The following is a 22,938-nucleotide window of genomic DNA, read 5'->3' on the forward strand; positions in this document are numbered from 1 at the left end:
GTTTAGGGCGCCTGGCCTGTGGTACTGTTACTGCGGCCCCAGGAAGACAACACGTGTTGCTCTTTCCCAGGGAGTCGTGTGCGAATTCCTCTCCCAGCCGCGGAGGGGGCTTGGGGGGCGGGGTAGGGGGTTGCTGATTCTCTGGAGGCTTTGGGAGGGCAGGCTTGTCCCCAGTGCTGGTGACAACCAAACAGCCATGCGCTGGTGTGGCCCCTCTGGACTCCTTTCTGTAGGAGCCATGGGCCTTTTCATTAGCAACCAGGGTCAGTAATTTTAGAATCCACCACAGGTATATCCAGCTTAGACCAAGGGGTGGAGTTCTGCCCCAAATGAAAGCTAAGCCCCCATCCGCCAGGAAGAGGGCAGCCATGGCTTCTCAGCGCTGAGGTCAGGACAGCAGGCGGGAAGAGGGGCTCTCCTGCGTGGCGCCCCTGCAGTGGCTCGCAGCGCCCCGGCAACGTGGTGTGCGCACGCGTGTACGCATACCACCCCCTGCCGGCGCTGGCAGTTCCAGCACGAAGGGCAGGAGCGGAAGCGACATCTAAACGAACCTGAGTCAAGAAAGCCAGAGGCGTGGCTGGGGAACGCACCTCCCTGAGCAACAGGCATCCTGAAGTCTGGGGCAGTCAGGCCAAGGGCAGACCCCTGGCCCCCTCACAGTCCAGACACAGGGAAGGTTCTGCTGCAGGGGGCCGAGGGCGGAGGCCGGCCTCCAGAAGAGGCCAGGGGTGGGGCATCCTCGGAAGGATGCAGCCCATTAAGACGGCGGCTAGGGGGCCCCCACCCGGGGTCCCTGTGCTCCCCACCCCACAGCTCCCCCTCAAGGGCTCTCTGGAGCCCCGCCAACAGGCTGCTTGGATCCTTGGGCCACTTTAGGGTCCTGGGCGGTGCCGCTGCTGCAGCCCGAGGCTCTGCTCCTGCACTGGCGGCCACCTGGAGGGGTGGGGCAGCAGGCAGCAAAGGGGGTGGGGGGCTCCAGTGGCTCTCCGGGAGTCCGAGGGGGTGACAAGCGGTCAGCACAGCGGGGCTGCCGCATGCCGAGGAGAGAGGGCCGGAGCTGGGCCCAGAAGCCTCTGCCAGGGGCACGTCCGGGGGCAGCTGAGGCACCAGGCGGGGCCTCCCGCTGGCCAGGCCTGAGGAGTCGCCGGCCCTGCAGCCTTCCGCCTGGCCCCGCAAGATCTTCGGTCTCAGCCTGCGGGGGCCCTTGTGCCTCCAGTAGGGCGGGTGTCTGTGAGCAGAGCCACCGGTCCAGCGAGGGCCCCAGAGGAGGCCCTTCGTCCCCGGGCCCCACGGGCGCTGCCCCAGCCGATCCACCTGGGTTCTCACGGCGGCCACTTCCTGAGCCAGGCCGGCCAGGGTCCCGGCCAGCCGATCCAGCTTCTCCGAGAGGGCGGCACCGAGGCCGCGGAGCTCGTGCTGCAAGGAACTCGCGCAGGGGCACGGTGGCCGTGGGGAGGCGTGCGGCAAAGCCCCAGGGATGGCGGCTCCGGGGGTAGGCCCAGGCGGATCTCCGGGAAGGGGCCTCGGGTGGGTCCCGGCTGAAACCAGAGCGGTACGCGGGTGAGGGTCCTTGAAGGCTCAGGACCTTCTCTCCCCCCAGGGTCCGTCCCTTCAGCTAAGGCCGGGCTTCAGACGGGTAGGATCCTAGTGACTCAGAATGGGGAATTATGGATGGCTGTTCCCCAGAGTCACAGGCAGGCTAAATCACAGACCGGGTCTCCATGGTAACCAAGCTTGCTTAGGACAGTGGCCTTCCCATCTTCTAGGAAAAGGTGGGTTCTCTATGCCACCTTTGGGCCCTACTGATGTCCCGAGTAACTCTGCCCTTGGGAGTCAGTGGGCAGGGCCTGGAGAAGCCGCAGATGGTATGAGGCCAAGACCGTGGGCAGCATCTGGAGAGGGCCCAGGAGGGCCAGTCCAGCCTGGGTCCCAGGTGTTGCTAGTGGGGTGACGAGGGAGCTGTATCAGCACCCAGTGCTACTGGTCACCAGTAAACCACAAGCGTCCCCACTCCCTCCTGACCTTTGCCCTCCCTCTTCAGAAGTTACAGACATAGGACTTTAAGTCTTCAGTTACTTTAAAAAAAAAAAAATCACCTCCTCCTTCACCCTAAGTTCCCTTGGAACTGGTCTCCACCCGATGCACTCCACCCATAAAGAAGCCCCGTTACCACCCGGAGCTGCAGGACAGACCTGCTCTCCGGCCACGTCTGAGTCCCCAGCCCGGCTCTGGCCTGCGCTTCTCAGGACCCCAGAGCTTCAAACAGAAAAAGCGGAGACTGGAGCCCAAGGACCCAAACGATGCCCGGCCACGTGCTTCAGGAAGGACCTCGGCTAAGGGCCCTCGATAGTGCTGCTGTCCTACGCGCCCTTCTACCCGTCGCGCAGCAGCGCGGCTGCTGGCCTCAGGCCAGCTCAGCGCTCCCGATAGAGCAGCTGCACCTGCAGGGGCGCCAAGCCCACGACACGACGGAGCCCCCCCACCGCAGGCTTCAAGTGTGAGGATCTGGGTGCACGGCCCAGAGCGGACCAGGGGCCGAGCCCTGCCCTCCCGAGGCGGGTCTCTGACGTGGTGTAGGGAAGAGCTTCCTCGGGGCCGGGTGACGCAGAGCCACATCTCTGGGGACGCCCCCGCCGGGCCGCTCACTACTGCGCCTGTTCCCCGCTCTGTCCTCTAAAGCCGCCTCAGACCCCGAGCTTTGATCCTGGACGCACCTATTCTGGGGAAAGTCTCAATGTCTGTTTTGCCTCTAAAAAGGGTCTGCACACTCTTATGAAACAGCCCACTAGTCCTGGAGGAAAACCCTGAGATGAAATAAGCAAGCCGAAGTGAGTTCAACTTGAGACTCTTCCTGCCTGTGACCCAGACGAGCCTGGAAGGCTGTTATGAAAACGCCTTTCCCAGGCTGTGAGCCCAGGGGTCTGGCTGGCCCACCCCGCCACAGTGAGCTAAGCAGCGGGGAAAGAGGGTGGGTGGCCGTGCAGACGCTGAGGCCCCGCCAGCCCCGTGCTTGCAGGGCTCCCGATACTTGAGGGGGCGGGGAAGCCACCAGCTCACCTGTAACACCTGGGCTTCTGTCTCCGGGCCCCAGGCCCCTGGACTCTTCACCAGCCGTCGGATTCCAGGACAGGGGCCCACAGGCTGACCCAGGAGGCTGGCAGGGCCCAGACCCCGACCTTTTCTCCAGCTGAGAGGCAGGGTCCACAGCTGCCCCCGCAGGAAGAGCACAGAGCCCTTGGGGTGTGGATACACATCGTCTTCCCAGAGCCACTCTGACCGGGGATACTTGGACACGACCTAAAAACAAACCCAAAACCACCAAACTTTCAACTTTCAAATACGGGTTAAACGAGACGCAAGAGGGATACACTCGGCTCGTTAGGATGCCCATCTCTGGGCACCAGGGCACACAGGACGAGGGTGGCCCAGATTATTTCCGGAGTCCTCTGCGGCTCCGGCATGATGCCTCTGGCTCTCCCAGTAGGTGGGGGCTGGAGAGCGCCATGCCTGCAGTTCCCACCCCCAGTGAGGCCCCTCTGGAGACCTGATGGAGGCCCTGTGGGTCCACGCCTGGCCCCCTCTGCTGTTTCCCGACAGGCCCACAGCCGGTGAGGAATGTGGGTACAGCCGGGGCTTGCACAGAGGCCAAGCGGTGGGCGGAGCCACCGGCCTGAGTGCGGGGGTGGGGGAGCCCCCTTCCCCGACCCTGCACCCCACCCATCCCTACCTCCTCCGGCGCTGCCCAGGGGACCAGGCAGGCCCGGGCTCTCCAAGCACACTTCTCTCCAGGGCGGATGGGACCGGCCTCCCACCTTCTCTTCTGCTTTTCCTGCTGGGAGCAAACACTGGGTCAGGCTCCGACTGAGAACTGCGGAGGCCTGGCGTAGCAGGCAGCCGTTTCCAGCTTTCCTGACGGGACGACTGCTTCATTTCCCCAGGTGGAGGGATCTCACTTGTGACACTGTTTCTGTTTACCGCCAAAGCTACTGGCAACACAACCAGGTAAGGAAGCAGGCAGCCCCCAGATCTGGGTGACCTAGATCAGTGACCACTTGAGTGACCCTACTTCTCCCTTCTTGGGCCCCAATTCCACGCTTATGCTTTAAATAAGCCAATAAAGAGTGAACCTGCCAAACCCTAGACACCCTACCCTCCACCCTAATAAAAACACAGTCAGGGCTGCGCACGCTCTCTCCCCCGCACCTTGCCGGTGGGCGTGCCACGTAACCTCCACGACCTGCAAGTAATACATCCTGTGCCTCCAAGTTCCCTGACGGTTTCTGCCGAAGTGCGTCCTACAGCACACAACGCTGGCTCCAGTGGGGCTCCAGTGTGTGGGGCTGGCCCGCTACGAGTAACATGAGCTGGGGTGAGGGCCCCAGGTGTTCCTAGCTGAGAGCTTCACTATCGATATACTGGGACCGACACAACAGTATATATACGTACATATGTTATTAAGTGTGTGTAATGTGCATATAGTATATACACATATTAAAAATATATATATATATATATATCAAGTTTACTGTCGGACTTTCCAATTAAACACACTCATTTAACACTCCTGGGGCCCCATGTGCCTCAATGTCCCCGCCTTCTCTCTTGGACACAGCTCATCCTATGGGGAACTCAAGCGTGACAAAAGTAGAGAACTTTCTGGCCAAGAGTCAGGCAAAGTGATGGGTGGGACTCAGAGAACCCAGTCTCTGGACCCTTGGCCCTTCTGGAGGACACGCCCCCTTCTCAGGAGACCCCAGGCTCACCTGCACTGAGACCACGGTGGTCCCCGGTCTCGCCTCTTCTCCGGCCTTCACCAGGGCTGCTGCCAGCGCGAGGGCCGCCAGGGCGTGGGGAAGGAGGGCCAAGGCCCTTGCAGCTGGGAAGGCGGTCCCTCTCTGTCACAGACAAAGCCGGAGTCAGGGCGGTGCCTGCACCCTGGGGCGGGGCTGCCGGCTCTCCTCTCCCCAACAAGCTCACCCTGCAGGAGGGGCTGCCAGAGCTCAGGCTCCAGCCTTGGGTCTTCTCCTTCTGAGCTGCTGGAGCTGGAGCTGGGGCTGGGGCTGGGGCCCGGGACAGGGTCAGCCAGGCAGGCGAAGCGCAGGGGCCCCCCGGGCAAAATCCCCTTCAGAGAGTTCTCCAGGCAGTGGAGTGGGGAGGGCTTGGTGGCTGGCCCTGGGCAAATGGCAATAAAGAAGCCCTCTGTCCATCAGCCCAATGCCCGGCAGGAGGGCCCTCTGCCTAAACGGGCGGGCTCGTGGAGCTGGTCCCTTTTCAGCTCAGCCCCATACAAGCTCTGGTGGACCCTGAACAGCGTCCTCTCTGGCCATGGGGAGTGGACAGATGCAAAGCCAGAGCCCGGCCCGGTCCCCAGTCACTCTGGAAAGGCCGCCGGGGACCCTTCCAGAAGTCTCAAGACCCTGGAAGCCATTAGCAGTCTGGTTCCAGCCAGGATTTGGGTCTTATAAGCTAGGCAGCACCCCCTACTTGCACTCACTCAGGACCTGCAGCCTGAGAAGAGATTCAGTTATGCCCACAGGAGGCCCTCCAAACCAGCTCTTTCTTGCCTGGTGGGAGTATTAGAAATACTGTACTTATTCAAGTGAGTCAGACCCTACCAGCCCACCTCAGCAAGTCTAGGAAGGAATTCTGCTGTGAGTTCAGCTACGCTGCAGCAGCAGGACACACGCCTCCACCCCCAGGCAACTAGTACAACAGAGGAAACCACCAGTCTTTCCCCCAGAGAAACGCAACTTCTGGATAAAAGCAGTGCTCTCCCCACTTCTTTTCAGCACACCTCGGGGTGCTCCAGCCAGCAGTCTTTGGGAAATGTACACACACTCCAGCTGGCAGTCCCGAATGGGTGAGATAAGGAAGGAACAGAGGAGTACAGAGGGAAGGGGACATCTGTTCCCTCATCAAACACCGTTACCGGGAGGGAAGACACGCCAGCAAGTTCCGGGGCAGAGGCAGCTCACCATCTGGGAGCCACCTCCACGGTCCTGGCCTGGCGGCCCCGGGGTCCTTGGGACCTTGCTGGTGGCAGGCAGGGATGGTGCCAGGGGCAAGTGCCTGTGGGCTGGCCAGGCGGAGGCTCCTGGTGGGCACGTCACCCCCTCGCTGTCCCAGGTGGGCTGGCTCACAGGCCTCGCCCCTCAGTCCTGTTTCAATGAGAAGCCAAGAGGCCTGTCAGCCCGGGGGCCCCGTGCTGGCACCGAGGCCAGGAAGTCACTGGACAGAGAACAACTTCTGTCACGTTGGACTCTCGGGCTCACAAGCTCCTGGAGCGCGTCATACAACAGCCCCGCAGACGTTCCCGGAGCCTCCCGAATCCCCCAGGATCTCCTCATGCCCCGACCCAGCTACCCAGACTCCCAGCAGCCCCACAGCTCAGCGGCCGTGCTGGACGCCAAGGCACGTGGGGCCGACAGCCAGGACACAGACACTCTGCGGCCCAGGCCCCGGCCCAGGCCCGGATTTGGAGCAGCAGCCGTGGGGCTGGGTGTCCCGTCCCGCCTCACCGCCGCCAAGCCTCTGCCCAGGCCGTTTCCAGGACATCATCTCATCTCAGCCTGGGATGGGGGCCCACCAGCTTCTGGGGAGGCAGCGCCCAGGGCGGTCCCTGGTGCTGGCCTCCAGCTGCTCTGGAAGGCTGCCGGGGAACCTTCCAGAAGCCTCAAGATCCTTCAGACGCCGGGCAGCGCTTTACCTTCCACGCCCGCCGTCCAGTTCTTGGGCTCCACCCTCCACGGCCCCCTGTGCCCTGCCGAGGAGCAGGGCCAGGTGGGCTGCGGCCCAGGTGCAGGCATCTCTCTGAGGCAGTTCTCCAGGCCCTGGAGCGGGGAGCTTCCCTCGCGGCTTCCTGTGAAAACCCAACGCTCGCGGTCTTGGCTGGTCAGAGCTCGGTCCTGTGAACCGCAGGAGCCTCGCCTGTGCCCTGTGTCCGGTGCAGCCGGAGCTACTGGAGGAGGCGCAGGGCCCGAGGCCGGTCACGCCGGCTCAGGGCACCCGGGGGTGGGGGCGGACCTGGCCCCAAACCCATCACTCCTGCCTCCCGGCCGCCCTGGGAGAGGCCTCCCCAGCTCGGCCGCCTACACAGAAACTGGTCAGCGGGCTGTGGTGGGGGAGATGGGCCCTGAGGCTGGAACATCGTCAGGCTGCCTTCGCTACTCAAAGAGGGAAAGGCCAAGGATGGAGCAGGTCAAGAAGGGCAACGTGGGCTTCCCTGGCGGCGCAGTGGTTGAGAGTCCACCTGCCGATGCAGGGGACACGGGTTCATGCCCCGGTCCGGGAAGATCCCACAGGCCACGGAGCGGCTGGGCCCGTGAGCCATGGCTGCTGAGCCTGCGCGTCCGGAGCCTGTGCTCCGCAACAGGAGAGGCCACAACAGTGAGAGGCCCGCGTACCGCAAAAAAAAAAAAAAAAAAAAAAAAGGCAACGCTAATGCCTTTCAACTTGGGAAAAAACCAAATTGCCAAAATCGTATTTCTAGTGACAGAGCTGTGGATACGATAGGAACTAGATGGACTGAAACTGTTTTTCTTTTTTTTTGGCTGTGCCACGCAGCACGTGGGATCTTAGTTTCCCCGACCATTGACTGAACCCGCGCCCCCGGCAATGGAAGCGCAGAGTCCTAACCACCGGACCACCAGGGAAGTCCCTGGACGGAAATTCTAGAAAAGGCCCTTCCTGGGTCAGCTGTCACCTCAGCCATGCTCTTCCCTGAAGGCGTTTGCCGATGCTGGGCCAGGCAGAGCAGGAGAAAAGAGAAACTTCCAGAGCTTCAGGCCCCTGTGAAGCTGGAATTGCAAAGTCACGAGAGGAACCCCACACACAGCTTTCCCCACGGACGCTGCTGAGTTCTGGGGCAACGCGGGGAGCTGGGGAGCTGGGCTGGAAGCTTCTACAAGGCGGCGTGAGATCGCCCGCCGTCTGGGTGACTTAGAAAACCAGGTCTGTTGACAGAGGATGCTCGAGAAGGAATGTCCTGGTACCGACCGCAGCCCACCGCGCAGCTGCGGGGAAGAGAGGAGGGGGCAGCACAGCGCTGAGGATGCTAAGACCAAAGGTGGGAAGACGCCAAAGGGAAGCATGAAGACAGAAAGCACGGTGGAGAAGCTGCGCGCAGGATGCGGGGCCACACGCAGCGTCCCTGGAAGTCACGGCAGCGGTGGCTCAGCAACACAGGGCAGCAGAGGGAGGCAGACGCCACCCTTCCTCTGCAACCTTCCGCAGCTTTTAAGCAAGACTGAACGATCTATTACCTACTAAGAACTAAAAATTAAAAAGAAAATTCGGCTGCATGTTGGGAGGTAAAGCCCCCCCACCCACCCAAGGGACTAACCCGCGGCAGGTGCAGGGACCCAGGCCCAGGGACACTGGAGGACCCAGGCCGGCCCGATGGCCCCAGCTGGCCTGGCGCAGAGCCCTGGGTGCAGCTCCAGGCCTTTCCACTGACAGTGGGTGAGGCCAAAACACAGAGGAGAGCCCCGGGGACCGGGTGTCCATGGACAAGGCAGGCAGAGAGCACAGGTGGAGAAAAAGGTCCAGTCCTGCAAGGTCCCAAAGAGGGGACAGCTCACATGGCGGCCTCCGCGAGGAGGCACCCCGACGCACAGCCACCAAACACACCCTCTAAGGTGGTTTCACACAAACCTCATGACATTTTTCCTTAAGTTGGAAAGTCAGTGAATATGACAGACACTGACTTCTTCGTGGCTGGGATAAGGAAGAATTTGATGTTAAAGGAGATCTTTTTACTTTTTAAGACATCTTAGTTGTCGTCCTGCCCCTTCTGAGCCAAGTCACTAAGAGAGACCCCCGCCCCCCAAAACAGGTCCTGCATCTGCTCCCGCCGTGGCATCCCCGCTCTGCTGCCAGCACCGGGCACGATGGCCTGACTTGCTTGGGCCGGACACATGGCGGTGGGCAGGGCACGCCTCCCGTCCTTCCCCAGAATCCACTCCCAGCCTCAGGCCGGCCAGCTCACCTTTTCCAGGCCGATGCCCCTGGCTGCCCTCAGGGCTCTGGAAATCCAGGTCCCCGTCAATGCTGCTGGACGAAGAGAAGCTGGTGGAGGTACCTTGGGATCCTGCAGGGAGGGCAGGGGTCTCTCATGCAGCCCCGCAGGCCCAGAGCCAGAAGAGGCCCCAAGACCACCTCTGCGGGAAATAGCACAGCTGGCATCATGGGAAAACCACAGGAGAAGAGGTCCCCTGGGCCCTGGGCTGTGGACGGGCGCCCAGACCGGCCCCAACGCCTTTCCCACTGGGATCTCCCCTTAGGTGAGGGCACTCGTGGCGCTGATTAAAATCCTGTAGCACGTCAACCCACATAAACCCAACCACGGGTCTCGTGGGCCTAGAGGGTAGGTGAACCTCTCAGTGGAGACAGTGGGCAGAAGAGTTTAACTGGCTTCCACCAAATGCAGAGGCTGTTTGGGGGTAGGTGTGAGAGGGGGCTGGGGGAGAAGGGCTGCACCCCTGAGGCCTGGGATGAGGAGGGTGGACCTGACGGTGTCCTTGGCATCCCCCTTTCTGTGCACAGGGGCAAACGCCACCCCGAGCCCATGACGTAGTCTACCTCTGCTGTGTGATCCGAGGCGCTGCAGCTCGGGCCTCTGAGACCCAGGGTCTCCTGGCTGGGGGCTCTGGGACCAAGAGCTGGCCGGCGGCTGGGAAGGTAACGACCCACTCAGGGGGATGCCCCTCAGACAGGCCTCCAGGGCTTCCAGGGGTGAGCTCGAGGCGCTGCCGGCTGGGATAGGGGAGATGCCCCATCACCATCTCTGGCCCATCCCCCCGGCCCAGCCCCGGCTGGCTGCCTGGCCTGCCTTCCGCAGGGGTGGCGAGTCCTGTACCAGGCGTGGGAGCCTGCCGGGCAGGACACCCTTCTGTGCGGGCTCTGATCTGTTTTCTGCTCCCCAATCTGGGGAAGCAACGCCAGCTGTACTCAGGCCCAGGGGCAGCGTTGGGAGAGCCACACGTAGGGGCCAGCTTCCCAACTGTTGGGAATTCTCTGCAAGACCACGGTCCTTACAGTGGAAGGCTTCCTGGGCAAGGGCCTGGGTTAAGGAGGACGGGAATTAAGGGAAGGGATTAACTGCCTGGGAAGGACGGCCAGGTGAATGCCTCTCCACCCAGGAGACAGGCAGCTGCCCCGTCCCCTGTGGGCTGGCAGAACTCTGTTGGGGCGCTGAGAACCCCACCCGGGAAGACTCGAGCAGACAAGCCCAGGCCTCACCTCGAGCGGCAGAGCCCCAGCTGGGCACTTGGACACGGGCGGTGCCTCCACTGTCCCCAGGGCTGCCCGCGGCGGAAGGGCCGTGGGTCCGCTTGCTGAGCTCACAGGCTGTGGGCTCTGGGGGCCCCTGGGCCCAGCCGTCCTCCACCTTCACTGCAGAGAGCACGCTGCCAGCTCCAGGACCAGGCCCGGGTGGAGGGGTCTGGAAGGGGCGGGGCCCTGTGGGAAGCCCCACATGAGGCCTTCTCATAGGGTTAGGATGGGGCATCCAAGGCCCCCGGCCTCCACAGCCGCCTCGGCTCCAAGGTCGTCGCTGCTCAGTCATCAGCAGATGGACCCAGTCCCACCCTCGCCTCCAGGGATTTCTGCCGAGGGATGATGCCAAGCAGCCCACCCCAGGCAGCACCGAGCCAGGGTCCTGCCTTCAAGGGCAGCGCGCCCGTCTCAGATCGACTTTCTCAAAGTTCCGGGACGCTGATGACCAGTGGTGAGCCCGTGCGAATGTGACAAGAACCCCCTCGTCAAAATGATACCCGGCACGTCTACTGCCTGGAGCTATGTCTCCTATTTTCCGTCTCTCTCCCTCCCAACCATCCCCTGCTTCCTCTGGAACCCTCAGCTCCTACTGTAAGAGCCAATCTGGAATGTCACTGCACTGCTGCACCTCCTACACGCCTACGCCCTTTTACAGCACGATCCCTGACGTCTGGCTACTCCAGCCGACACACTGATGTGGACGCCCGAGTGTCTGGCTGTGGAGGGTCACCTACTGCCCTGCTTGGAGCGGAGAAAGGCAGTGGTTGGCGTCCAGGGGCCTCCCTGCCCAGCCAGTGGCCTTTACCTCCAGAATTCCTTTTCCAGGCCCCTGGGTCCTCCTGCAGCCATGGGTCCCTTGCTCCTGAGGGGCTGGGTTGCTTGTCCCGGGCCTCTGGGATCTCCTTCAGACAGTTCAGCAGACTCTGGAGGGGACAAGGCCCTGAGGCTGTCTCTGTCTTCACTACAGAAAAAAGGAACACACGTTCCCCCTGAATCGGCGCCTTCAGGCTCGGTGACAAACACCCAAAAGGGGAATTCAGTTAAAAGGTCCAAGGCCAGAAATCTGGAGATGCAGGTCCTCTTACAACTCACTCAGCCTCGCACAGGCCACTGTCTTCTTAGTGCTTGGTTTAAAAATGCCTGTCTACACACCTCCCAGAACTGGATGGATGAAAGGAGGATGTGAAAATGCACCCTATGGGCAGAGCATACGGTGCTACTCTGGGTACAAACGAAGGAAGTGGGTGGACTGGGTTGCTGCTTGCAGATGGTTCTCTGGGCCCTGAACAGAACTTAATTTGAGGAGGCCCAAGCTTTTTACACACACACACACACACACACACACACACACACACACACACAAACACACACACAGTGTACCTGTGCCTCACAACAGCCCTCTAAGGTGGGAACAATTATCCCCTTTTACAGACTGGAAACCAAGGCTCAAAGCCTGGAGGAGCGTCTCACAGTCTGCCCAGCTAACAGGCGTCAGGGTCCAGGGCTGGGGCTCTTGCCCCCACCGCGTCACCCTGCTCCCCCAAGCCCACCGCAAGCATCCCACTTCGTGTCAACATGAAGTGACATCACGCATCATCTCCTCCTCAGGTGTCCCATATCAGGACGAGTAAAGAACCCAAAGAACCCAGGGCAAAGTCTATTTCTGAGCTTTCTTACACCAGCTGACCAATGCTGCTCCCCTAAGACAGCCATCTGGCTCCAGAAATGTGACACTGACGATACTGGAACGGCCAAGCTGGCGACGATCCTCAGGGAGGATGTTGTATTTATAGACAAGGATCCATCCAAGGGCAATTCCGCGGGCTCAGAAACCTTGGCGCGAGGAGACGGGTCCGCAGGGACTCACCTGCCCAGGGCGGGCTCCCGGGCCGCAGCTCTGCTCCGGTCAGCTGGGACGCACCCAGGCTGCGGGCTGGTGGCAGTAAGCGCAGGGGCCGCTCGGGGTGCTGGGGCCCGGGCTCGAGGATTTCCTTCAGGCAGTTGATGAGGCCTTGCAGGGGGCTGTTCCCAGGAGAGGTTCCTGCAGCTCCTGCAAGGCCCGCACGCTCAGGGCAGCCCTGAGTGCGGCAGCTGCGGGACCTTGAGGGTCAGATTTCCCACCCGTGAGAATGCGGGCGACGTCTGAGCGCCACGCCGGGCGGTCAGGAGGCTGAGGTGGGAGCCACACGACGCCTCCCTTTTCCCACCCCCTCAGCTCCGGCGCAGGCCCCGCCCTCGGGACAGGCAGCCCCTCACCTGCCCCCGTGGCCCCTCTCTCCTGATTCCTGTGGCTCTTCCGCCTGCCGGGGCTACAGGTCGGAGGGCTAGGCTCCTGGCTGGGGGCCCCTGGGCTTTCCTCCTCCACAGGCCTTGGCATGTCAGCAGTTTCTGTTGCAGGAGAGACAGGAGGGCCTCTCTAGCCCCAGCTCCCGACCCTGAGAAGTCACGCAGGATCTGGTCCCCCGAGAGGACAGGCCTCTCCAGGCCCTAAATCCCTGAGGGGCAGCCAAGTCCTGGGAACCTGGATTTGCGGCAGAGCCAGCTCCCGCAGGCTTGTTCCAGGAGTCCATCCTGGGGAAGGCAGGGTCTCTCCCTGTTTCCTTCTGGTGTAAAGGTAAGCACAAGACTGTCCACTCCGGGACCCTCCCCCACCCCCAGCCTCTGACTCTGGCTCAGCAGGTCATATGCCCATAGCCTCAACACGCAGGCCCAAGCCTTGTACATGTTTCTCAAAGCTGGGCACGTGGCAAAGGTGCCAGGTGACCCCTGAAACTACAGGCTAAATGGGGTATGTTTTTCAGGAGTGCCAATTTTATGCCATATTAATTTGAAACGTTTCAGATAAAAACAGATATTCAGACAAATGTATAATTTGCAAAAATTTTAAAATAAAATGAGACCCAGAGAAATTGCAGTGGCCACCTTGCCCTCCCCGACTATTAACGCTGCCCCGGCAAGAAGCTCTGAGAGTCAGGTCCGGGGCCACAGGCACGCTGCACACAGCACCCCGCGAGTGGGGCCGAGCACCCCGCATCTGCGCTGGCCCACGGGCGGAGGCCCAGCACTAGGCCTGCTCCCTGGGGCCCCCGTGCTGGGTCATACTCACTGATGGGGAGGGGGCTCCCCTGCCACCTGGCTCTGGGCGGGCTGCGGGATGAGCTGCCGCTGGGCATGGCGGCCAGGCCAGGCCGGCCGACTGGTGTGTCCGGAAGGCAGCTGAGCAAGCCTCGGAGAGGGCAAGTATCCCCCATCACAGCTGCTGCTGGGGGCGGGACACTGGAATTAAGCCCTGCAGGAGGCAAAATGCCCCCACCATTGTCCCATCCTGGCCCTTCCCTGCCGTGTTCCACTAACAACGACCAGGACGTCAGTAACCTCCGCCCTGTCATCTCTGGGCTCTGACCGTAGATTCATAGTCTAGGTCTTGTTCTGATAAGATCCTTCTCACCCCATCATCAGCTGAGCGGACTCAAAGGAACTCTATGGGCTGGGGCTGCTGGGGACAGACGCCTGAGGAGGTGAGAGTGCCGGCGAGCAGAGCTTGGGGAAGGAGGGAGAGTCTGGTGAGGTGGGAAGAGTGCAGGCTCGGGGGGCCTGGCCGCTCATCTACAGAACAGGGCTGGCCTCGCCCACCACGCAGGGCACGGCACGACGGGGGCCCCAAGGGCGTGGATGAAGCCAGGCAGAGCCAGTAGAGAAGAGTCAGAAGCTGCTGTCTCACCACGATCCACGCTCTCTCAGAGGACAGGCACGCCGTCCGGGTTCATGCAGTGGGGCGACTCCACCCAGGGCCTGGCAGGGGCCGGGCAGGCGCACAGCGCTGCCCACAGCTTGAACTTGCCTGTGGGATGCAGAGGGCCTGCCCGCTGTCGACTCACCCTCAGGGCTCGCCCCCTCCCCGTCCAGGCTGGCTCCCCTGCTCTCAGGGCTGACTTCCCCGAACAGGAACTCTGGGATCTCCTTCACCAGCTGCACCAGGGCGCTGAGGTGCAGGCTGTGCTGGGGGGCTCCTCCTGCCAAGAGGCCACAGGGAACCCCCCGCATTAGCTCGGCACTCATGCTGCTGTTTGCGGCGTCATGCTGCGTCTCATGTAATCCTCCCACCACGTGAGGGGCAGCAAAGGAGAGACCCATGTCCGCAGACAAAGAGGACCTGGGCTCAGGGCACAGCCAGGAGCAGGACGCTGGGGACCACGGGTAACTGAGCTCCTGTCGCTCGTTCCCTGTTACTCCTCCGAGGGGACCGCCAAGGAGGGCTGCCTCCCCGTGCCCTGCCACTATCCGGGCCCCTGCCTTTCCTGGCACCCCCTGGACCACATCCACCGCCCAAAGCCTCTGGACCTTCAGGGGCTGCAGGCTGGCTCTGCACGGGTGGTGGCGGGAAGGGGGCCTAAGCGGGGAAAGCTCTCCAAGGTGACCCCAGCTTTCTTCTGAGCACTTCATGTGATGGGCAACAGTGTACCAGGCTCCCGGCCCAGAGGGGTGAGGGGTGAAAGGTCATGGAGGGGTCGGTGTGGCGAGGCGGGGAGGGTTGCGGTCACAGCGTCCCGGAAGGAACGGAGCCAGAGGCTGAGGACACGTGGGAAGGACACGAGTGAGTCCACCTGGGCCTAGCCTACCCAGGAGGACCAGGACCCCAAAAGGGCCTGTCCTCGTCCGCCAAGATTACTCACCCAGGGGCCCTCCTCCCCGCGGAGGGTCCTGCCCATCAGCAGCACAGCCCCCGCCCCCCACGGCTCCTCCAGGCTCCGAGGGACACAGGAAGGCAGAGAGGGGCAGCAGCTCCACTGTCCCTGGGAAGGAAAAGAGGGACAGTCCCGGGAGTGGAAGCCGGCCTCCGCCCCCCAACACGCGATCGCGCCAGCAGCCCGGGCACCTGCAATCCACGCACCTGTGCACGTGTGTGTCCGTATGAGCACCCAAACCCCAGGGACGGTCAGAACCTCGGGGACCAGTGCTGTTTTGCCAGTCTGTTAGGGCCCCCACCGAATCACACCCAGCACCCTAGTACAGTCCACAGAAACGACAGCATAGAAGACCCGCGAGGCCCCCAGCTCAGCGCAAGGCTCCCGACGCCACCTCATGTGTAAGCAAAGCCCAAGGCCCGGTGGGTCCCAGGGTCCAGAGCGACTCGGGACCCGGCCTCCCGTCCACCCGCCAGCCAGCTCCTGCCTGCCCCTCACCCAGGGAGGCCAGCGTCTCGTAGTTCTCCCGCATCACGTCCAGGTAGAGCGCCCTCTGCCCCTCCCCCAGCAGCCGCCACTCGTCCTCGGAGAACCGCACGGCCAGGTCCTGGAAGGCCATGGACACCTGTGGGCACAATCTCAGGGGAGTTGGCTGGTTCCCTCCCGGCAAGGCCCGCCTAGTCATCCTCAGCTTGCCTGTGTCTCCAGGTGGACACCAGAGGGGGGGCAGTAGTGACAGAGAGCGTGGGGCGGGCGCCTGACACACGAGAACGGGCAAAGGGGCAACGGGAGTCTGCTCAAGAGACAGTGACAGGGGTCAACTGTGTCCCCCAAAAGTTACGCCAAAGACTTCACCCCAGTACCTGAGAACGTGGCCTTATTTGAAAATAGGGTTGCTGCAGATGTAATTAGTTAAGGTGAGGTCATAATGGAATAAGGCAGGTCCTTAATCCAATATGACTGGTGTCCTTAAAAGAAGAGGAACAGAGACGGACCCACAGGCAGGAAAAGTCCATGTGACAATGGAGATGGAGGCTGGAGTGATGCAGCCACAAGCCAGGGAATGCCCGAGGCCACCAGAAGCCGGCAGAGGTGAGGCAGGAGCCTCCTCCAGAGCCTTTGGAGCGGCTTCGTAAGATTAAAGAGACATTGTGTCCTAATTTCTTCAAAAATAGTCATTAAGTGGGCTTTAAAATGGCCGTCAGACCCTAGAAGATGACCAGCATCTCGAAGGCATGTATTTTAAATTACAGCAAAAATTAACTTCATGCAAATTAAGCACAAAGTTTATATTTATATTAAGCAGAATATAAATTACGGGAAGGGTCCTTCTGGCTTAGGAACAAATGCTAAACTATTTATCTGTAAGAAAAAAATTATTAAATAAAATGAAGACACTCCTAATAAAGCAAAGATAATCTACTGCCTTGTTTCATCAACTCAAGTGAGTGATTTTAAAAACCATCGCTGTGGGACTTCCCTGGTGGCGCAGTGGTTAAGAATCCACCTGCCAACGCAGGGGACACGGGTTCGAGCCCTGGTCCAGGTGTGGCGCAACTAAGCCCGTGTGCCACAACTACTGAGCTTGCGCTCTAGAGCCCGCGAGCCACAACTACTGAAGCCCACACACCACAACTACTGAAGCTCGCGCGCCTAGAGCCCGTGCTCCACAACAAGAGAAGCCACCGCAATGAGAAGCCCGCGCACTGCAGCAAAGAGTAGCCCCCGCTTGCCGCAACTAGAGAAAGCCTGCGCGCAGCAGTGAAGACCCAACACGGCCATAAATAAATAAATAAATAAATGTAAAAACCATCGCCGCCACCAACCACGGCCTTGTCACCAATGGCATCTGCTCCCCGCTCTGTCTCCCGCTGACCACGGGCACCACGAGGACACACCCGGCTGGAGGCAGCCTCTCCACGGGCTACCTGCCTTCGGTCCAGAGTCCGAAGGCCCACAAGTGGTCAGACACCGCAGTCTCCTCCTCCTCGGCCCCCTGTGCATTCTGACCACCGGACAGCCGCTCAGCAGGCCAGCGGGCTCTCCTGAACTAACCTCTGCCCCCTGGCTGGGTATGGGCACCTCCTCTCGGGAACACGCTCAGACGCCCTCCGAAACATCTCTCAAAGAGCCACTCTCATCTCTTCCTGGCCTTCTGGACAGAGAGCTCGTAGCCAAAGTTCAGGTCCGTATGGAAGAGCAGGCCTGACGCTGCTGCCCCGAGAAAGGCTTGCCTGCGAGGCTGGCCTGAGGCTGGTGTTGGGGAACTTGGATTCTGGGAGGTTCCCACGGTCTCCTGACTGATGAGGACGGTTTGCTGGGCCCAGACTGTTTGTACAAACAGTGTGGTTGATGCTGAACACTGCCTTCCTTCTGGGGCTCTGGGATTTCAGTACATGCCAGGAGGAGGGTGTCTACATGGTCTGCATCCAGTCTCTAGTGAGCTTCCCCGGGAGAGGACATTTCACACCGGTTGTCACAACTCACGGCTGGAGGAATTAAGTACGACCTGTGTGACGCCGCCAGGAGAGGACGCGTCTCCTGCTCCGTCGGGACTCTGCCCCGTGCCTTTCCCCTCGGCTGATCGTGACTGCGTCCTCTGGCTGTAATGAATCACAGCCGTGAATACAACTATACGACGGGTCCCGGGAGTCCTCCTAGCAAATCCCTGACCCTGGGGTGGTCTCAGGGACCCCGACACAGGGTCCCACTACACGTCCCAACAGGACACGAGCACTGTGCGGGCCCAGAGGGTGTCCCACCTGGCACATCTGGCGGCGAGGCCTCACGACCCAGCCTGGCCCTAGCTTTGCAGCCTCGTCCCCCGCTGCTTCCACTCACGCCTCCCTCCTGGCATCCACAGCCCACCTGCCTCGCTCTGTCCTCTGTTCCTCTCTCCTCTTCTTCCGTCTCTCCCTCCCAGAGTCTGAATCCCAGGCAGGCTCGGGAACCCTGGAGCTGGTGGAGCAGGGAGACGCTTTGGTTCGGGAGTCCCTGTCTGCTCTGCGGACCGTGATGGAACAAAATTTGTTTTTAAGGCAGAACAAGGAAACCGAAGCACAACGTACTCCCTGCCTGTGCTGGGCCCCCCTAACGTGCAATGGGCATCTACATCATACGTTAAGCAGACTTCCACAAAGGCAGGAATGTCTGCTCAACCATAAAGATCAATGCGTTTTTTCCTTCTTCATTCTCTTCCTAATTCTGTATGGGGTCATGGTGACCTGCTGTACGTGTAGATCTGGACTGTGTATCTTTGGTGAACTTTATGTAAAATGTCAGTGTGTCATTTTGACAAACGATCCTTTGTCTCTAGAATGTACATAACTGTGCCTTCGACCTCTAACAAGTGGAACAGTCCTCAGAGTTTTCTGAAAGACTGTCTCTCGGGTTATAATCCTCAGGTTGGCGTGAATAAAATTCTCTATTTCTCCTTTAGATCGACGACTGGTTAGCTTTTTGTCAATGTTCGGGAGGCTCAGACTTGTCCCAACAGGCCCAGGGGCTGAATGGGCACAAACGCTGCCAGCAGGCTGCATGCACACGTTTATAGATGCTGTTGTGATGAACACATGTGTGTCCTTTAAATACTGAATTTATTTTAAAATACATGGAAAGGCTAAATTCTAATGTACTAAGTTTTCAACGTTAAGAAAGAGGGTCACAGAATCAAAAAGGTTGGCACCCCCTATGAGTAGTCCCACTCTCTCACCACCACAGCCAAGGAAAAGTGGGGAGGGGGCAGGAGAGGGTCAAGGAGTTACAATTACTTCACTCTCTTTTCCCTTAGACACTCAAATACGTGTTAAATTCCCACTATGACCAATCGCTAGAGAAAAGTAAGTGTCCCCAGAGCCTGGAAACAAGTCACACCAAGCCCTGGAGGAAAGATCGGCCACTGGAGGGGGCCTAGCAATGGCAGGGAGTTTGGAAGCCCCAGGTCCTGGCCTTTGGACCTGTCAGGGAGGCTGGAGGGCAGGCGGAGGGGCTGGCACCAACACTGCGGCACTGTCACCATGGACCACGCCTAGAGAAGGGCACTGGGGGCTCCAGAGTCTGTCTGGGCTTCCTGGCCTTGCCCAGGTGACAAGAGTCTCTGTCCTGCACCGCAGGGCTCTTCCTAAGGGAGACGGGTGCTTCAGGCCGTCCTGGCTCCACGGTGCCAGCTTACCCAGCAAACCTCTGTGCTCGGACTCTGTTAACCCTGGGCCTCCCGTGCAGATTTCACGTTAGGTGGTCAAACACGTAATCGGCCACCATAGTTCCAGTTTGATCGTCAGCTCTATTTTTCACCGTAAGTTAAGGAACTGGCATATTCTGATTTATCTCTCTGTCCTTTGTGAGTCTGGTTAGTGTACGTTGATCCCCCTGAGAATTATAAGGGGGGGGGATGCACCGACCGACACCAGGCTCTGCACCTGCAAAACAAAAGTGCCACCCAAAACACACGCCCATTTTATAGGAGGCCGGTAAGGAGAGCCAAGGTGGGCTTCGAGGCCACGTCTTCTCCACCTTCTGGCAGCTCCACACAGGGCTGGCTCTGCAAGTCCCTTAGCTCAAGGGAAGAACACGCAGATCCCAGCTACCGAGCTGCAGAGGCCCCGCCCCCGGCCCTCTCTAGGGAACACCAGCCACACTGAGAACTGACAGGGCCTCGATACCTCCCTCTCTGGAGATGAGAGCTGGGGTCGTGGTACCTTCTCTGCCTGTACACTTTCCCCAACACGCCACATTTTATATGTGGACCAGGTGCGTGAGACCCCAGCCAGCCTCTCAGCTCCATCCATCTCTGTCCATCCCTCTAACCCACTCGGATGCTAAGTGAGATGTCACACACAGGGGGCCTAAACATCAGCAGAGGGGTGATCCCTACACGCTTCCGAGCACTTCAGATCTCTCGTTTGATTGACAGGATGGCCCTACGCAGGCAGCTGCTCAGGCACTTTATCCTGGGCTTGGGGCGAAGGTTCCAAAGCAAGGAGGGGTGATGCAGCAGGAGCAGGCAGACAGCCAGGGGCCAAGTCTACGACCCTAGACTCTGCTTGACTGTGACTATAACCTATCAGAAGATCAGTAAACCTTAACAAACCAAGCATCAAACAACCACTTTTATTTTTTTTGGCCACGCCTTGCGGCATGCGAGATCTTAGTTTCCAGACCAGGGATCAAACCCACGTTCCCTGCATTGGAAGCACAGAGTCTTAACCACTGGACTGCCAGGGAAGTCCCAAACATCCACTTTTTAGAAAATCATTATTACCCAGTACAGTTTGTGGCGATAGATTGTGGGAGTATCTGTAACAAACAAATTCTCATTCTCAGTAACCTCTTAATAAAAGCTGAACTTTTAACAAGATTTTCAAGGTGGTGATGGAGGGGAGGGGTAGGGTCCTGGGTAAAAATAAAATGATCCTGTAGCCACTGATAATGGCAGAGTCCAAATGGCATGGCCCTTGCTGGAGCAGGGCTTCCTGCTGGAGCAGGAAGTGGGGAGAGTAAGGGTCCAGCAGTGGCAGGTCTGTTGCAGAGCTAGTTCAAGTCAGCAGACAGCTTCTCTGTTTGTCAAACTGGGTGAAAAATACTCTGTCCTTATCTTCTCCCATCAGAAGCTATTTACTACCTAACATCTGAAAAAACAGAAAGGCTTTTAGGTTCAAAGGATTTACTTCAGAATTTCCTTTTAATCAGGACTGATTTTCTCACCTCATCTTAGATCTACTAAATCATGATTATGTTTAGTGCTTTCAGAGCCCAGAAATTGACATTTTCAAGTTTCCCAGATGATTCTGACACATTCTAAGTTTAGAATCACAGGGCCAGGGGAGAGCCGCCCTCCAGTCACGGCCCCGTGACTGGACAGAACCTGCCCCGCCTGCCAGAATGAAAACTACTCGGGTGAACGGGACCCTCTCCTCCCGCCAGGGGCCAGCTGTCCACCACAGTATGTCTGTGAACTAGAAATCACCGACAACTGCTGTACACCTTCAAGGCTCAGTGAACATTTAGTGCCAACTTCCACTCACAACAGGGGGGTTCTTCAATTTCTCCTTGAACACCTATAGCAATGGAGGGCTCACCACAGTCCCATCGTTGGCCTGATCTGTCAGTTAAGAAGTTCTGGAACACGAACGGGCAGAGTGTGGGGCTTTGGGCTTGACCTCAGGAGCCAGGCTGCTGGAATTCCAATCCCTGCTTTGCTTCACATTAGCTAAGGGCTCGGCAAACTCATCTATAAAACGGGGATCAAAGCAACCTCTCTTGGGACTTCCCTGGTGGTGCAGTGGATAGGACTCTGTGCTCCTAATGCAGGGGGACCGGGTTCGATCCCTGGTTGGGGAACTAGATCCCACATGCATGCCGCAACTGGGAGTTCGCATGCCACAATGAAGGAGCCCATGTGCTGCAACTAAGGAGCCCATGAGCTGCAACTAAGGAGCCTGCCTGCTGCAACTAAGACCTGGTGCAACCAAATAAATAAATAAATAAATAAATATTTTTAAAAAACCCCAAACCTCTCTCATAGGGATGTTGTGAAGATTAAATGAATTAACATAGGAAAAGTGCCTGGAACAAATGCTGGGACGTGATAAGTGCTACGATTCCTATTCTTAGAGCCGAATCTGTCTGCCTAGCGTCCACCTGTAGGTCACAGCCGGCCACCTCCAGCTGCAGAGTGGGCTCTTACACACACCATTCCTGACCTTGAGTGCCTCTTTATCTCCTGGCTAAATATACCAGCTCTTTTAGACATCTGGAAGAGATGGTTTCCAGGCCATTCATCACCTCAGCCAAAAGATAAACTCTTGTATGACAAAGTTCTCATGAAACGGGAATGGGAATTGACTGTGGCCAGGGGAGGTGGTTCCATCAGTAGTCTCCCCCTACCCAGAAAAAGCAGAGGAAGAGGGAGGAGTGTGTGTGTATGTGTGTGTGCGCGCGCGCGCACATCAGCGCAAACCCGCTCTCCCAGCATGTTTCAGGCTCAGACTCTGGGCTTCCAGATCAGATCCCGAACCCTGCTGCCCCACCTGCGGGCTATGCTCCCACGCCCCTGACCCTCTGGCAGTCCTGCTGGACAGGAAGACAGGAGGCCGTCCCTGTTCCTCTCCCTCTGACTGTAATCTACCACTCCTCAAGGCCACTCCTGGGCACCTTCTCCATGAAGCTACACAATGGGAGGACACACTCCAAAACATGAGATCTAAAAGATCCAACCCCTCATTGTACAGAAGAGTTAACTATGGTACGAGGAGGCCTGAGCATGGGGCCAGCGGGCATATCTGAGCTTGGGTGTCCGTGGGCTCCCTAACTACACAACCAGATCTGCAGAGGGGACTGCCCTTGTTCCCACAGCATCCAAACTGCTTGGCTTCTCCCTTTCTCCCAGGAGCCTGTGGGGCATTAATGTCGCCAAGGTCCTGGCACAGTGCTGCTCTGCCTGGCCACAGACTGCCCCAGCCACTCTCCCAACACCACCACCCCTTCCCCCGCCCTCAAACCACGGAGCCCACGGTTGTCTGAGGCTGGCCCAAGCTCATGAGCCACCACAATTACAGAGCTAGCCCCAGGGACCCACCCAGCAGAACGTGCAGCAACTCCCCTTTGGTACCATCAGGTTTCCTAGCACCTTCACACAACTTGCCCAAACTGGTCCCAGGCTATGACAGATGGGGCTCTCCCGCCACCTCTCGGACCTACACATCTCACCTAATGGATAAAACCCGGTACCTCGTTCTATGCCCTCCCCCCGCCCAGAGTCCAGGATCCTACCAAGAATGAAAGTGAACAGATTTACTCATTCTCCTTAGGCCTTCGTGCTCATCGCTCCCAGTATAATTTATCATTAAAAGCCAAGAAGAGAGGGTGATGCTTAACCCAAAGGAACGAGTTTCCAAAGGTGGAGAGAGACTCCAAGTATGCGTACACTGTGGGGCGGGGAGAAGGGAGGGGGGCGTCCGGGGACCTAGACTTCTCCGCA

The 22,938-nt window shown here is 59.2% G+C and overlaps 1 protein-coding gene across 1 annotated transcript; it reads right to left on the minus strand.

Annotated features, from left to right (window-relative positions):
* Positions 1 to 138: 138 nt before the first annotated feature.
* Positions 139 to 15,507, minus strand: KRBA1 (KRAB-A domain containing 1). The gene is made up of 18 exons (XM_082661556.1): positions 15,459 to 15,507; positions 14,949 to 15,068; positions 14,154 to 14,288; positions 13,382 to 13,537; positions 12,532 to 12,663; positions 12,143 to 12,325; positions 11,081 to 11,236; positions 10,240 to 10,458; positions 9,580 to 9,753; positions 8,987 to 9,088; positions 6,707 to 6,859; positions 5,976 to 6,158; positions 4,978 to 5,172; positions 4,764 to 4,895; positions 3,728 to 3,832; positions 3,058 to 3,297; positions 2,715 to 2,804; positions 139 to 1,538 (listed from the first exon to the last, which is right to left on the minus strand). The coding sequence occupies exons 1-18, from the start codon at positions 15,490 to 15,492 to the stop codon at positions 655 to 657; spliced, it is 3,393 nt and encodes a 1,130-aa protein (XP_082517682.1). The 5' UTR covers positions 15,493 to 15,507; the 3' UTR covers positions 139 to 654.
* Between the last annotated feature and the right edge of the window lie 7,431 nt (positions 15,508 to 22,938).

Source organism: Grampus griseus (genome assembly GCF_964374135.1).
Source record: "Grampus griseus genome assembly, chromosome: 9".
NCBI lineage: Eukaryota > Metazoa > Chordata > Mammalia > Artiodactyla > Delphinidae > Grampus > Grampus griseus.